The sequence below is a fragment of the Eptesicus fuscus genome, chromosome 3, assembly GCF_027574615.1.
Source record: "Eptesicus fuscus isolate TK198812 chromosome 3, DD_ASM_mEF_20220401, whole genome shotgun sequence".
NCBI lineage: Eukaryota > Metazoa > Chordata > Mammalia > Chiroptera > Vespertilionidae > Eptesicus > Eptesicus fuscus.
Genome location: NC_072475.1, coordinates 78,581,524 through 78,598,970, shown reverse-complemented (window position 1 = coordinate 78,598,970; position 17,447 = coordinate 78,581,524). Strand labels below are relative to the sequence as shown.

The 17,447-nt window shown below is 40.0% G+C and overlaps 1 protein-coding gene across 1 annotated transcript; it reads right to left on the bottom strand.

The window, feature by feature from the left end:
- Positions 1-11,792: 11,792 nt before the first annotated feature.
- Positions 11,793-16,184, bottom strand: LOC114228510 (olfactory receptor 5H2-like). Its single transcript, XM_028134808.2, has 2 exons — positions 16,177-16,184; positions 11,793-12,729 (listed from the first exon to the last, which is right to left on the bottom strand). Exons 1-2 carry the CDS (start codon positions 16,182-16,184, stop codon positions 11,793-11,795), a joined length of 945 nt encoding a protein of 314 aa, XP_027990609.2.
- Between the last annotated feature and the right edge of the window lie 1,263 nt (positions 16,185-17,447).

The window sequence follows — 17,447 nt, the reverse complement described above, 5'->3', positions numbered from 1 at the left end:
CAGCCATCTTGTGCAAGGGTGTGATGGTCAATTTGCATATTACCTCTTTATTATATAGGATTTGCATTTCCCAAAGGATGAATTATATTGAACATATTTTTTTCTTTGACATCTGTATATCTTGTTTAGTGAAGCATCTCTTCAATTCTTTTGCCCATTTTTTACTTGTTATATATTTAATTATTACTCAGTTTTGAGATTTCTCCATATATCTTAGATACAAAGTTTTTACCAGATATATGATTTGCAAATGTTTCTCAATGCCTTGATCTTCTTCCCCTCCTACAAAACATCACACTGGTCCATTATGCTGACTGGTGCTAGTAAGCAAGAAGTACTAACTACTATAGACTTATTGATAGACATTGGTATGCCAAGAAGTGAGAATTAAACTCAACAACAATTCAAGGTCCATTTTATCTCAGTGAAATTCTAGAGGTCCAGTTGTGTGGTTCAAATGGAGATAACCTTGAGGATAAGTTGTTGCATGTGGTAAATACCTACTGGGCCCCTACAGATTTTGGAGGCAACATCATCCTCGTTTGGGTGTATTACTCCATCCCATTTACCAAGTAATCAGTTAAACTGCTAGTTTTAACTGGGGCTCAGAGCAAGAGAAGGCTTTGCAACAAATATAGTACAAGCTTCTCTGCCAGTTAGGTCCTATGATCCAGCAGAAACAATGGTGTTTGAAGTAGTAGAAGCAGAGTGGAATGCTGTTTGGAACCCTTGTCAGGCTTCTATAGGTCATCACAGTGCAGACCTTTAGGTTTGGAGCGAAGCCCTGCCATCTACCTTCAGACTCTACTCCCGGACAACTACTCTCCATTTGAGAAACAGCTGTTGGCCTCTGCTATAGAGCCTTTTGAGACTGAATGCTTAACCATGGGCTACCAATTTCCCTTGGGACCAGAGCTGCCTGCCATTCATTCATTCATTCATTCATACTCTTTATTGTTGAAAGTATTACATATGACCCCCTCCTTCCCCCCATTGACCCCTTCTGGCCTGCCCTCACCCCCTGCCCCAGGCCCTTCTAATGTCTGTGTCCATGGGTTATGCATATATATATATGCATACAAGTTCTTTGGTTGATCACTTCCCACCCACCCACCCTCCCCCACTACCTTCCCCCTGAGATTCTGCAGTCTGTTCTATGCTTATGTCTCTGGATCTACTTTGTTCATCAGTTTATTTTGTTCATTAGATTCCACATATAAATGACATCCTGTGATCCTTATCTTTCTCTGACTGGCTTATTTTGCTTAGCATAATACTCTCCAGTCCTTCCAATGCTGTCTCAAAGGGAAAGAGATCCTTCTTTTTAATTCTGCATAGTATTCCATAGTATAAATGTACCACAGCTTTTTTATCCACTCATCTATTGATGGGCACTTGGGCTGTTTTGAGATCTTAGCTATTGTAAATTGTGCTGCTATGAACATAAGGGTACATACATTCTTTCTGATTGGTGTTTTGGTTTCTTAGGTTATATTCCTAGAAGTGGGATCACTGGGTCAAACAAAGCAGCCTTTTATAAACTGGGTGTTATATGACCCACCAATCCATAAAGTTGGGAATACACAGACACAACTTCCTCAAATGGAAGTGATATATACATGATCTAGCTTTAGTAGGCCCTAAAGGCACCAGCAAGCTACATGAAAAAGTGGCCAAAATGCCCATGGTCCCCATATCTGTTACACTGGATCTTTTATCCCACAATGCACTTATGGTCTCATGGGAGTTCTCTATAATTAGTAGGCAGAAGAGGGGATGACCTGGACATGGTTTACTGATGGTTCTGCGTGATGTGCAGACACCACCTGAAAGTGGACAATTGCACTACTGCCACTCTCTGGGACATCCCTGAAGGACAGTGGTGAAGGGAAATCCTCTGAGAGGGTAGAACTTTGAATAGTACACCTGTTTGTTCACCTGCCTCGAAAGAAAAATGGCCAGATATGTGATTATATAACAGTTTGTGGGCTTTGGCCAATGGTTTGGCTGAATGGTCAGGGACTTTGAAGAACTCCTACTGGAAAACTGATGACAAAACTTATGGAGGAAATATATGGATATATATATATATATAAATAGAGATAAAATGATGAAGATATTTTTATCCCATGTAAATGCTCACCAAAGGGTTATCTCAGCAGTGGAGAATTTTAATAATCAACTGAATAGGTTGACCCATTCTATGGACACCAGTCAATCTGTTTTGCCAGCCACCCCTGTCATCACTAAATGGGCTCATGAAAAAAAGGGACCAGGGTGACAGAAATGGAGGCTATACATGAGCTCAGCAACATGCACTTCCACTTGCCATGGCCAACTTGGCTATGGCCATTGCTGAGTGCTAATTCTGCCAGCAACAGAGGTGAACACTGAGTCCCCGACATGGCACCATTCATGGGGGTGATCAGCCAGCTACCTCCTTGCAGGTTGATTACATAAGAAAGATTCCAATGTGATGGAAAGGGCAGTGTTTTGCTCTTACTAGAATAGATACTTATTCTGGATATAGATATGCAATTCTGCATGCACTGCTTTTGCCAAAACTCTATCCGTGGACTTATAGAATTAATTCCTTATCCACTGTCATGGTATTCCACACAGTTTTGCTTATGATCAAGGAACTAGCTTCATAGTAAATAAAAGGGGTCATAAGGAAGAAAGCATCTCAGATAGTGGGATCTGTATTGACTTTCTGAAGAGGATGCTATTTACTCTGACTTTCTGAAGAGGATGCTATTTACTCTGAGTTTTCAGGAAATTTGGGAACTGACAAGTTGGAAGAGCATAACAGGCAAAGAGCACAGCCTAGAAAAAGACCTAGAGGTGTAAGAAAGGGTAGACCATTCCAGAAATTATAAGTAAATGTGTGTAGCTTAAATCTCAAGGTTTGAGGATATTTGAGGAAAAGCCAGATATGAAGCTTTGTGGAAAATGTTAAGGAGTTTGGACTCCTCCTGTTAATGGTAGGGAAGGCCCTGGGAGGTTTAAATAGAACCGAGGAATTTCAGAAAGGTATTTTACAAAGACCACTCTAGGAGCCATGGGGGTAGAGAGGATGAATGGTAGCAAAAATGGAGGTAGGCCTGTACTACAGTTATCTGTAGCTGCATAACAAATTACCCCAAAAGTTAGTAGCTTACAAAGATACTATATTATTTCTTATGATTCTTTGAATTGACTAGGCTCAGTTCTTCTGTGGTGTCAGCTAGGATTATCTTCTGGTTACATTCAATTGGGTGTTCAACTGAGGCTAGAATAGCCACGACAGCTTCACTCATATGTTTTTTTTAAATATATTTTTATTGATTTCAGAGATTAAGGGAGAGGGAGAGAGAGATAAAAACATCAATGACAAGAGAGAATCATTGATTGGCTGCCTCCTGCGTGCCCCCTACTGAGGCTTGAGTCTCCCCCACCCCTGCCCCAAAAATGTAGAAATGGCCCACGATTATAGAATTGATTTTCCTTACCATTTTCCAAACTATCCTGCTACAAGATCTTTGACAGAATGATGGAATGGCATAGTATTGTTTCTCCCATAGTTAGGATTCACAGGTCTAGGAATAAAGAGATGAAAATGGGAGTGGCACCATTTATTATAACCCCTAGTGAACCACGAGCATAATTTTTGCTTTCTGTTACCATGCCTTTATGTCCTGCTGGTCTAGAGGTCTTAGAGCCAGAGGGAGGAATGTTTTCATCAGCACACACAACAACTGCCACTGAGCAGGAAGTTAAGACTACTATGGACCATTTTGTGGTCCTCATTCCTCTGAATCTTCAGGCAAAGAAGAACGTTACAGTAATCCCTCATTATCCATGGGGATACCTTCCAAGACCTCCAGTGATGCCTGAAACTGCAGATAGTACCAAACCCTAAATATACTGTACTATTGTTTTTCCTATGCTACATACCTTCTCACTAAAGGAAAGCATTTTAAGACATCCAAATTGACAGCATCACTACTCTTGTGCTTTAGGGCCGTTATTAAGTAAAATAAGGATTACTTGAACACAAGCACTGAGATACCACAGAGTCGATGTGATAACCTAGATGTGCAGGTAGCATGTCCAGTGTGAATACACTGGACAAAGGGATGCTTTACATACTGGTCAAGATTTCGTCATACTACTCAGAACAGAGCACAATTTAAAACTTAATAATTATTTATTTCTGGAATTTTCTATTTAATATTTTTTGGACTGTAGTTGACTGTGGGTAATTGAAACTATGGAAAGCAAAACTGTGGATGAAAGGAAACTATTGAACTGTGCTTGCTGGTGTGACTACCAATGAGAATTTGGATTACTATTACAAGTGAAGCTAAGGACAAATGTGCCTAAAATTCAAATCACTTAGGGCATCTCTTAGTAGTACTATTTCCTTTAATTAGATCAACAGAAAACTCCAACAAACCAATCCAGGCCGGACTTCTAATGGCCTAGACAATTCAGGAATGAAGGTAAAGAAAAATGACCCCCCCCAAAAAAAAAAAAACAAAACAAACAACTGACCAGATGAGGTGCTTGCTGAAGGCAAAGGAATTATAGAATTGGTAGTAAAAGAAGGTAATTATAAATACCTGCTCCAATCACATAACTAGCTACAGAAATGAGGACTGTAATTGTCATGAGTATTATCACTTAGTTTGACAAGAATACATTTGTACACCCTCATATATTTATATATTTTTGTATGCATATATATATGCATACCAGGTATCTTTGGTTTTTTGCCACTATTACTCCTTATCATATATCATAAAATGTATTAAATTTATATCATAAAAATTAAGTACTGTTAATTTGACATTACAGTATTTAAGTTACTAGATATAAAGAAGAAGAGTAAACATTACTCAAGGATTTTACCTTCTCTGCAGAAGGGGTTAGTGCATTTTCAGTTTAACACAGCATAGTTGTACCAGATTAGATGGAATTATGACCTTGCAGTGTTTTTATCTGGAGATTAAGTATGGTTTAAGGAATTGTGTATGGGTGCCAAGTTAACAACAGGTAGATTTGTGATGGTTCATTTTATGTGTTGACTTAACCATGGGATGTCCAGACACCTAGTAAAACATTATTTTTTAAAATATATATATTTGTATTGATTTTAGAGAGGAAGGGAGAGGGATGGGGAGATAGAAACATCAATGATGAGAGAGAAGCATTGATCGGCTGCCTCCTGCATGCCCCCCTCTGGGAATCGAGCCCAAAACCCAGGCATGTGTCCTGCCAGGAATCAAACCGTGACTTCCTGGTTCATAAGGCAACGCTCAATCACTGAGCCAAGCCAGCTGGGCAATTAAACATTATTAATGGTTGTGTTTCTGAGGGTGTTTCTGGAAAAGATTAGCATTCAATTAGTGACTGAGTAAATTAGTTGGCAGTCCCTAATGCTAGTGGGTCTCATTCATTGTGACATATGGAACAAAATGGAAAAAGAAGGTTGAATTCACTCTCTGCCTGACTGATTGACCTGTGGCATTGACCTTCTCTTGCTTTCGGCCCTCTTGGTCCCCAGGCCTTCAGATTTGCTGGTGTCTATACCATCAGGCTTTGATTGCCTATCAGTCTTGGTTCCCAAGAAAATCAGAGCAATAGGAATATTATACAGCAACAAATTTCAACAAATACAAATATGTGCAATCACATGGATTCTCTGGTGAGAAATAATGAAAGTGTCTGGACATTGATATATTCATTCTTTTTCCTGGGAATTGTGGGTATCCCTTAAGGAAACAAAAAGAAGGCAGAACTTGTCTAATCTTAAAGTGAACCTTCAGAAATAGACCAATGATATTTGTTTTAAATAGTTATATTTTTATATCATTAATCCAAATATCTAATTGAATAACCTCTACCTGACATTTTATCATAGTCTATTCTAAGTGATAAGGAGAGCAAGAATAATTCACTGTGAGTGTCTGAGACAATTGTCATGAAGAAATTTATGAAGGTTGGTTCACATGCAGTAGCCATCCATGCCCAATAATCTCCTGGGGCACATTATAAGATTGAAAAGTAGTAAGGCATTCTTACTGCATTCTGTGTACTTGTGCTGTCACATTTATTTCAATTTTATAAATATTTCACAAATACTTTTTTGGGATCTATCTATGTAAACTATTTTGTTAAGCACTGCAAAAGATTAAAAAAGTACTAAGATTTTTAAAATAAAATCTAAAAAGGCCAAAAATAGGTATTATACAAGGTCGTTTGTGTCTTAAAAGAATAAATAGCCCTGCCTGTGTGGCTCAATTAGGTTGGAGCATTGTTCCATACACCAAAAGGTTACAGGTTCAATTCCTGGTGAGGGCACATACCTAGGTTGCAGGTTCCATCCCTGGTTAGGGTGCGTATAGGAGGCAATTATCAATGTTTCTCTCTCACATTGATGTTTCTCTCTTTATCTTCCTTCCTCTCTCTAAAAATCAATAAACATAAATAAACTACTGAATATTTCAAGTGAGGGAGCATTCCTATCCTCTTCGAGGCCATCTGGAAATGCATCATGGAAGCTGTACCACTTGAGATAGATTTTAAAGAAAAGATAGCATTTTAATTGTAAAAGAAAATGGGGTTATTTGGTGGTGGGTGGGGTCTTTTTGTGGAGAGACCTGTATTAACAAAAGCAAGTACTTGAAAGAATGGTATGTCCAGAAGGTTTCTAGTAATTCCTATTTTACATAACAAGGTCAATTAGAAAATTTGTGGAGAAAGAGACTTCAGAGTTTAACCTGTTTTATTGGAAAGGACTTCAAATAATTCCAGGAAGTAGATATATATTATATTATCCTACCTAATAAAAAGGTAATATGCAAATTGACCGTACCATCAACACACCACAAGTCACGCCCACCAGCCAATCAGAGCAAGTATGCAAATTAACCCAGCCAAGATGGCTACAGCCACAGAGAGCAAGGTTTCCCAGGTAACAGAGCAAGCCAAGCTTTCCGTGAGCTGTTGCAGGCCTAAGACTCCACTCAAGCTACAAAGTTTTAATGATAGAAGGTAAACAAATTCAAACAGAAATGGCAGCAGAACGGAGCTTGAGAGAGCAAGCCAGGGTTGCCGGCAGCAACAGGGGAAGCAAAGCTTTCCGCACACCCTGGCTGGGCCCAGCCTCCACTTAAGGCTACAAAGTTTCAATTATAGAAGGTGAATTAACTGCCACAGAAATGGCTGCCGGCTGTGGAGGGAGCAGCAGGCTTGGCTCTGCTCCAGGCTACAAAGTTTCAATTGTAGAAGGAAAATAAATTCCAGATACCAGGGCCTCCACTTGGGTTGCCAGGGGGCGTGGCTGGCCTGCAAACCACCACAGGCCCCTCGCTCAGGCCGCCCCATGCCCCAAGGGAACCCCCACCCTGATCTGGGACACCCTTCAGGGCAAACCAGCTGACCCCCACCCATGCACCAGGCCTCTATCCTATCTAATAAAAGAGTAATATGCAGATTGACCATCACTCCAACACACAATATGTCTGCCCCCATGTGGTCAAAGATCCTGCCCCCATGTGGACACAAGATGGCCACTACAAGATGGCTAGCAGGAGAGGGCAGTTGGGAGGCAACTGGCCTGCAAGGGAGGGCAGTTGAGAGGGACCAGGCCTGCAAGGGAGGGCAGTTGAGAGGGACCAGGCTTGCAAGGGAGGGCAGTTGGAGGTGATCAACCCTGCAGGAGAGGGCAGTTAGGGGTGACCAGGCCGGCAGAGGAGGGAAGTTGGGGGCAAACAGGCTGGCAGGGGAGTGGTTATGGGGTGATAGGCTGGCAGGCAGAAGTGGTTAGGGGCGATCAGGAAGGCAGGCAGGCAAGCAGTTGGGAGCCAGCAGTCCTGGATTGTGAGAGGGATGTCCGACTGCCGGTGGTATTGGGCCTAAACGGGCAGTCGGACATCCCTTGAGGGGTCCCATATTGGAGAGGGTACAGGCTGGGCTGAGGGACAACCCCCCTCCGTGCACGAATTTCGTGCACCGGGCTTCTAGTATGTATAATATTTACATGTATCTGTTTAGATATATATGTGTTTATATATAACTAGAGGCCTGATGCACGAAATTTGTGGAAGGGGCTCAGCCTCCACCACCACAGCTGCCTCTGCCTTGGCCCCCACTGCCGCGGCTTCATCTGAAAGGTGGTCCGGAAGATCATCTGGAAGGTTGTCCAGTCTAATTAGAATATTATGCTTTTATTATTATAGATGTCATCTATATACACATGAATAAATAAACATAAAATGCATATATAGACATAGATCTATGTACATATACTTATCCTATATAATAAAAGGGTAACATGCAAAATGACCCTCATTGCAGAACAACTGGGAATGACCAGTCACTATGACGCACACTGACCACCAGGGGGCATATGCGCAACACAGGAGCTGCCCCCTGGTGGTCAGTGCACTCCCACAGGAGGAGCTCTGCTCAGCCACAAGCGAGTGCAGCGGTGGTGTCAGGAGCCTCTCCTGCCTTCTCTGCAATGCTAACGATGTCCAACTGACAGGTTAGGCCCACTTCCCGCAGGGAGAGGGCCTAAGCCATCAGTTGGACATCCCCCGAGGGCTCCCAGGCTGCCAGAGGGATGTCTGACTGCCAGTTTAGGCCTGATCCCCCCCCACCAAGTGCACGAATTTTCATGTACCAGGCCTCTAGTCCTACCTTATAATAGAGAAACATGCAAATTGACCGCACCTCCGCTATGCCCATGATTGGGCCTGCGAGAGGCTGGGGGACGGGACTCCAGGTGGCTTATCCGGCCGTTGAAAAGATCAAGATGGTGGCGCCCAATCCTCTTAGTTCTGGGGGTCCCTGGGGAGATTGCCAGCCTGGGGGGGCGTGGCCGGGCCCAGCCAGCCGCTCCCGGGGTGTCCCTGGGGAGATCGGCACCCCGGGGAGGTGAGGCGGGACTCGCCCAGCCGCTCCCAGGGTCCCTGGGAACATTGCAGGCATGTGGTTGCTGAGACCCAGACCAGGCCTCTGGCCACAGATTCATAGCTTTTCGGAGACTTAGGGCAGGGATCTGCCTCATCTGCAGAGAGACAGAGGTTCTGCAGTGCCCTCAAGACGTGGGTGGGCCCAGCCAGGGATCAAGGGGCATGGAAGGACTTCTGGCAGAGGGGCAAGGACCCTCACCCCTGAGGCGGGGGTTGAGGGGTGGTGCCACCCAGTACTGCAGGGTACTGGACTGACTGATGTGATTCAGAGAAGCTCCTAGTGCTAATGGGCCTCGCTCAGTCAGCCTTCACACTTCAGAGGCAGTGACTCCTGCTCCTGCCTTGACTCAAAAGCAAGCTCTCTACACCCTGCCCCATAGCAGAGCATGCCTAGGCAGTGAGTGGGAAGCCTTCCACCTGCTTCGGAGAAGAGGGGGCAGTAAAGAATGGGGGGAGAGGAAAGAATGTGGAGCATCCGCAATGAAGAGGTGCTTGAGAAAGAGGCTCGGAAGCCTGACTGGAAGGTTTGTTCTGTTTGCTGGGCCGCTGCCCCTTAGGAAGCGCAAAGAGCATGGCTCTGAGGGCTTCCTGTGTGCTGAGTCAAGTTCCAGAGCCAACTGGAATTGGCCTCAGTTTCCTGGTCTGTAAAATGGATTAAGCGTGTCCCAGTGCCTTCACTGAGCTTTGATGGCCAATTGAGATACTATATAAAGAAAATGAGGGAAGAAGTGAGAAAGGAAAGGAAGGACAAGCAACACAAAAGAAAGACTGAAAGGAACCTGTAAACCCATTGTCACTTAAATAGGGAATATAGTTAATAGTGTTGTAATGATGGTATGATGCCAGGTGGGTACTAGAAATATCGGGGAACACTTTGTAAAGTATATGATTGTCTAACCACTATTCTGTAACTAATATAAAACCTGAAACCAATACAAAATAATATTGAATGTAAAGAAATGAAAATTGGAGTGAAATTTTTATAAATTTCAAAGTTTAAATAAAAGCTATAAAGGAAGGAAGGGGAGAATAAAAAGTCTTTTTCATTTTACCACTTCATTAAAAAGACAGTTGTCTTTATATGGTGTTTTTATAGTTTTCTAACTCATTATCTCATTTTAATTTCCGGGCAACTTAAAGACAAGATAAGTATTCCCTCCACTATTCAAAGAAAGGAAATCTTGGTGTCTGGTCCTAATGATTCCATTGTCAAGCCCTTATTGTAAAGAAGGGTTAGCAAAATTTTCTGTGCATGGTCATATCTATACTAATAAAAGCCTTGGGGGTGATCAGGCCAGCAGGGGAGGGTATTTGGGGGCAATCAGGCCCACAGAGGAGCAGTTAGGGGGCAATCAGGCAGGCAGGTGAGTGGTTAGGAGCCAGCGGTCCCGGATTGTGAGAGGGATGTCCAACTGCAGGTTTAGGCCTGATTCCACAGGGATCGGGCCTAAACCTGCAGTTGGACATCCCCCAAGGGGTCCCATATTAGAGAGCGTGCAATCTGGGCTGAGGGACACCCTCCCCAGTGCACGAATTTCGTGCACCAGGCCTCTAGTATGCATATAATCTGTTAGCAATGACGATCCATTTCAAGTTATCAAAAAGAGGTATGACTTAATCATATCTCTATTTATTTTTTTTTAAATTTCTTTATTGATTAAGGTATCACATATTTGTCCTCATCCCCCCCATTCCCATCCCACACCCCTCCCCACACATACCCCCACCCCCCTGTTGTCCTTAACCGCTGGTTAGGCTCATATGCTTGCACACAAGTCCTTTGGTTGATCTCTGTTTATAAAGAATAATCTAATAGCAATGTTTGAGAAATGAGAGAGCATGCTGATTTTATGTCTTTTCCAGACATCCTCTAACCACTATGATATTATATCTTAACATTGTTTAAAGTTTGGTAACGTGCATTTGAACCCTCTCATTATTAACACTTTCGAATAACCTTTATATATATTGCAGATTTCTTCATCTTATTAGTTTCCTGTTTATAATTCTATGGAGTTTAAGACCATTTCCTTCCTCTCCCATCATTTTTTTTTTCTTCTCTATATCCATTGCAATTAAATTCTTTAATTTTATCTCTTAGCTTTCTGAATAGTAAAGTACTTCATATTTTTCTACAAAATACAAAACAGCTGGAAAGGAACCTTCAAGCATCATAGATAGCTAGAGACAACTCCACTTTTCTTGTCACTCAGAAGCACATTGGGCTAAAAGCATTCTCTTATAATTTGGCCCAACCTTTACTGTCTTCACTCTATTTTCATTTCTTTCTTCACTGCATTTCCATTATTGTTTATTTTTCTGTGTGATATATGAATCCCCACCAGAAGTAAAATTCACCATGACCCAACTATAATGGAATGAAAGACCTTTTGATGGCTGCCAGCATTCCTGTGATTTGCCTCTATTCACTCAAACACAAACCTGCCTCCACTGTGGGTTAACTGTGATGTGATTCTTCAGGCTGCTCAGCCATATTACTATCAAAGACATCAGAATAAGCCCTGTTCAGAGAAATTACACTATTTTGGTGCTTAATGCATTTATGAAGCCACATTAAGAACATTTAAGAATGTAAAATATTTTATTAGTTTTAGTATGATATAAATACTTGATTTAAAATTTACTGTTTCTGAATAAAATATGCACATATATTAAGGTATTTATTGGTACTCCCACCTTAAGTCTTTACAATAATAGGGCAATTGTAACTGCAAAAAGCTTGGAACACTAACTGAAACAGAGCTACATTTAATCTGCACAACATTTTGACTATTTCAATAAACGTGAAAATATACATTACTCTGAGATTTAAACATTTCTCTTTAACATTTTTGCCAGTGAATCTAAGACTTTCTTATTTCTCAGGCTATAGATAATTGGATTTAGCAAAGGGATGATGACAGTGTAAAACAGAGAGTCCATGATGTTTTGGCCATCTGCTTGTGCAGATCCAGGGCGCACATACATGAAGAGAAGAGAGCCAAAGTATAAAGACACAGATAGGAGATGGGCTCCACAGGTGGAGAAGGCTTTCCTTATGCCTTGTAAAGACTTCTTTTTTAAGACTGTAAAGAGAACAAGTGTGTAAGAGATAAGAATAGCCAGTATGGTGAGTACCTGTATTGATCCAGAGAAAATAAAAACCATCAGAACATTAATGAAAGGGTCAATACAGGAAATCTTAAACAATGGCATGATGTCACAGTAAAAGTGATAAATTATATTAGAATTACAGAAGGCTAATCTGAATAAAACACCTATATGAATAAAAGCATGAAGAACGCCACCTGCAAATGATAAAATTAATAGCCGGATACATAGTCTATTAGTCATAACCATTGGATAAAGTAATGGTTTGCATATGGCCACATAGCGATCATATGCCATTGTTGTTAGCAGAAAACATTCTGTGGTTGCACTGAATGCAAAGGAAAAAAATTGAATCATGCATTCAGAGAGAGATATCATCTTACTCTTGGTTAGGATGATAACCAGCATCTTGGGGGTGACTGTAGATGCTATCCAAGCATCCACAAAGGCCAAACTCCCAAGGAGTAAATACATGGGAGTATGAAGGTGAGAGTCATTGCAGATGAGAGCAATTAGACCGAGGTTTCCCACCATGGTGATGAGGTATATCACCAAGAACACCAGAAACAAGGGGATTTGCCATTCTGGTTGATATATAAGTCCTGTGAGAATAAACTCTGTCAGCAATGTTGAATTTTCCTTTTCCATGTCCTCACTCTATGTTGCCTGAAATGAAATGGAAAAAATGAAAAAAAATATATCACTAAGGATTTATAACATAAAAATGGGAGGGGGAGTAGTTGAAATAAAATCATGAATTCCTTCCTTAATTTTCTTATCTCTACAGTAAGATCAAGTTTAGGGTAATTGAACAAATGGAAGAAAATGCAATTATTTCAAACAAAATGTGCAGAAATGAGAGCAGATTTAGAAAAAAATAAATACATTCTAAGTATGTGCTATATTTATGGGGATACCATTGGTTGTAATAGGAAAATTTTGTGTATGAAACATGGATGTAGGTATTGTAAGATATTATAAAAATAAATACATGATAGTGTAGGCTGCTGGGAGGTAAAATTGGAATCAGGAATACTAGTCAGTCACTGGCAGTCATGTCCAGTGAGTCCTAAACCAGATTATATATCAAAACTGTGAGGACCTTTTTTATGCAAAATATAGATTGGAGGTATTGTTGTAAAAATTGATTGATTGGGTCAAGAAAAGGTTCATATCTGCATTTAAAAAATCCTCTCCAAATGATTTGAATGCACATCAAGTATTGGGAGTGATGAGTAGGAATGAGATATAGATGCAAAAGAATTCAGAAAGGACTCAGTGATATATTAGATGTGAAAGGGGTGAAGGAGAGGGGAGTCACTTGATGACTTGGTAAAATGGTCATCAAAACTGAGACCTAGAACTCAGATGCAGTGGCTAGTTTTGGGAGAGAGTATCCTCTAAAATCCATGTGAGATGTACTTAGTAGTATGAGTCTACTAGAGCTTAACAGAAATAGTCTTGGGAGTCATTGGGGTAACTGAGGCATATGTAGGGATGACCTATTCATTGGAGAATATGCATAAAGTAAAGAGAAGCACAGAAAACAACCAGAGGAAGTTATATTAAAGAGGTTATAAAGTGGGTACATGGCATATATTAGATAGCCAACATCTGATCTTTTTTTATACTACATCGTCTTGGTGAGCGACAGAGGTTACCCACCCACTCAAGATGCCTAAATGACTAGAAATTGCCTTTCCCATCCTCCTTACACCTAAAATGAGGAGACTTGACCCAGATTTGACAAATCAGACTCACCTAGGCAACATTTAGAATATGGAAAGAGGGAGAAAATGTACAGGGGGAAAAAGAGAATATTTGTTACAAAGGCAGAAATATGAAAACTGCAACAAATGCTTCCTGTATCCGTAATAACATTGTCAGTGTGAGCTGAAATTCCAAATTCAGCAGAAGTAAAGCAGATCTCACTGAGCAATTGTTGGGACATGATTCTGGCTGATGAATGAATGGCTCCTTGGCTTTCTTCTGTTCCTACCCCTCTTTTTTCCAACTGATTCCTCCAAGGTCTGTTATACTTCTATATTTGAGCCAATTTCCATCAATTAACTCATTTCCTGTTGCTACCAAGAGGCCTGGCTAACATCAAAGGAAGACTAGGGAGAGACCAGAAAAGGATTCTACTGAGCAGAGTAATCAGAAGCAGGAGTGCAACTGGGAAGCTAAGTGTTATGAAATATATTTAATTTTATATTTAATATATATATATATATATATATATATATATATATTCAAGTAGAACAAAGTGATGTAAATGTCAAATACCAAAATAAATGCTTCAATAGGACAAGGAGTTAGGTTTCACTGAATGTGGAAATCAAGAGATTTTTAGTGGCTTTAGTGAGAGCAATTTTGATTATGTGATAGAGTTAAGGCCAAAAAATAAGAAGAAGAGAAGTGAAAGGGAAACAAGTGGTTAATGAAGAATAATACAGAGTGTTCCCAGAAATGTGGAGAACAGTTGGCATTTTTCTACTTCTCATAGGCATAGGTAGGATTATTTTTTCTTCTATATTTTAATAAAAGTTTTCATGAGAAGGCATTGAGAGAAGACAGGAAACAGAAGAAGTAGGAAGGAAATATGTGTGTATGAAAAGAAAACAACAGGGATAACAAATAACAGAGACATAGAGAGATAAGTCTAGGAAAGACAAATCAAATAAACGAGAGAGGTAGCATCTGAGAAACACTGAAGTGGAAATACTGGGAAAGGCTCAGAGGCTTGGGGGTAAATGTCTTAACTCTAGCATTCATTAAAAGTTGTCAGTCCTAAGAATCTTCCATTTTTTTTTAATTTGAAGTTTTTTTCTCATGAAATGTGTGTATAAAAAGACATCTCAATTTTAAATTTTATTTTATAAATTTATGTTGTTCGTAAATGTATTAGCACTACCTGAAAGTTCTTTCCATATGTAAATGTTGCTTTCTTTTTCAATTACATTAATTAGAAGTGGCCTTCTCTAAAAATCCTTTTTGTTTTACTTGAGAGCACTTTCCTCTCCACCAGTTGTAGGGTGTGTGTGTGTGTGTGTGTGTGTGTGTGTGTGTGTGTTGCAAAATTAAACTGAGCCAAAACTGGATTCTAAATACAATATAAATAATGAATGTCAATAATTCTAGTTAAGTAGATTTTTATATGGAATGACTTTCCTTCCCTGCAATTCAATCACTAAATAATAGAAAACTCTCTAATTCAGTTTTTGTGTGTACTTATCTATAATAATAAAAGGGCAATATGCTAATTAGATCAAATGTCTTCCTGACTTCATCTGGATCTCCTTCCTGACAAAGCCTGGGTGGAGGGAAGCCAGCCCGGGTCCCGCAGGCAGCCGAAGGAGGAAAGCAGCCCAGGTCCCAGGTGCCGGAGGGAAGCCAGTGCCGGCAGCTGGGGGAAGAAAGGCCTACTCTTGCACGAATTTTTGTGCATTGGGCCTCTAGTTTATTCATAAATGCTGGAAAGCACATTGGAGAGACATCTTCTACATATTTCCAAATATATACCAAAATTTATCATATAAAATCATTATAATTAGGTTAACAAAATAAAGGCAATTTAATTAACACATTAAAGGCAACAATTTAGTCTTAATAGCTATTTTGCATATCTAAATTTTAGTCATGAAGATAAAATGTACAATTAATTCACTTTTTTTTTTCTCATTTCCACCTGGCAATTTTGACATTCTATGAACCCAATCTAAAATTATTATAAATTAAATAGTATTTTTAAAATGTTATATAAAAAACAATGAATATTATACAAATCATTTTCTCCTTACCCATATCTTTTGAGAAATTGTGGAGATTCTTTCAATACATTAGGCCTTCTAAAGTAGAAAAATATACAGTAGCATAGGAACGACAATAACATAGGTAGCAATTCTTTGCACGCTGATTCATTTTGGAGGCTTCATTTTCCCAACTCAGGAAAATATTGTTTATATTAATTTTCTTTGAATAGAAGACTCAACTAATTATACATCTCTGTGCTTTTGCCACAACAGAAGGAGTACAAAAATAAAAATTCCCATGATAATGCCCAAGGATTCCCTTTAGGACAAAGCTACTGGGCATTGTGGACTTGGACATGTATGAGCAGTCCCTGTCGTTCCATAGGTTATTACAAACTCTAAATTCATAAACATCAAGTCACCGTTGGCAGTCCGAGTTTTAAAAATTGAAACTATACTTTATGTCACTATTTTCCACCACAGATTAACACTTCTGGCATATTTATTTAAACTTCAACTTATTTATAAATTTTGATTCTCTGAGAGCTTTGACTATTATGGTCTTGTCTGAGCTACTCATACATTATTTTAAAAGGCCAAAATTTTGATTCCCTTCAGAAGCCAATCCCAAGTAGTTGTTTTCATACAAACTACAGCTCACATTTCAGATATATAGCTAACTCCCCACTTCAAGCTGAAATGTGATGAGAAATCACAATGGTTAATGAGAATCTTTGGCAATACTTTCCATACACTCTTTTAAGTTATTTTATTTTGCAAAGCACTCTCTATTATAGGAAAATTTGAAAGCTAGTAATAAGCAATAAGAAAATAAAAACACCCCGTAGTCACCTAGAAATACTACTAATATTTTGGCATGAATCTTTTTAAATGTTTTTATTGTATATAAACATTCATACATCTACATGTTTGCAGAAAAGAAAATTATACAGTATACATACAGTTTTGCAACCTTCTATCCATGCTTAATTTATTTAAATAGCTCTACAGAAAGGAATTCAAGTCCCTATTCTGATCCCTTCTGCATTTTCTTTTCCTTTCTCCCAAACAAAGGAGATATTGACATGATACTGGAAATGACAAGATTTTGGGAGGACCATGTGGATGGTTTTATGGGGCATCCACCTGTGGCTTTGACTTACCAATGATTTTCTATTCTTTTAGCAGAAATGCTAAATAGTCCATGGGCATAGTCCATAGTCCATAGTCCATAGTCCTTGAAACAGGCCAAGTTATCTCACCCTTCTTCCTGACTAGAAAAGTAAAGTCATCCAATGACTTTTTAGAGCACCCCCACAGCTCAGAGACTGCCCAAACCCCTGCACAATACCTGGCCTATTGGGGAAGGGAGCACACAGGAGGGTGTTGGAAACCCATACAGGTTAGAGAATCAAACCAGTCCAGCTCCAGCTCTTCTGGCCCATAACCTACACCAGTGGTCGGCAAACTCATTCGTCAACAGAGCCAAATATCAACAGTACAACGATTGAAATTTCTTTTGAGAGCCGAAAACCGACTTCTGCGCATGGGCCATGAAGTTTCAATCGCACTGTACGTGTACGCCTGCACGTGGTATTTTGTGGAAGAGCCACACTCAAGG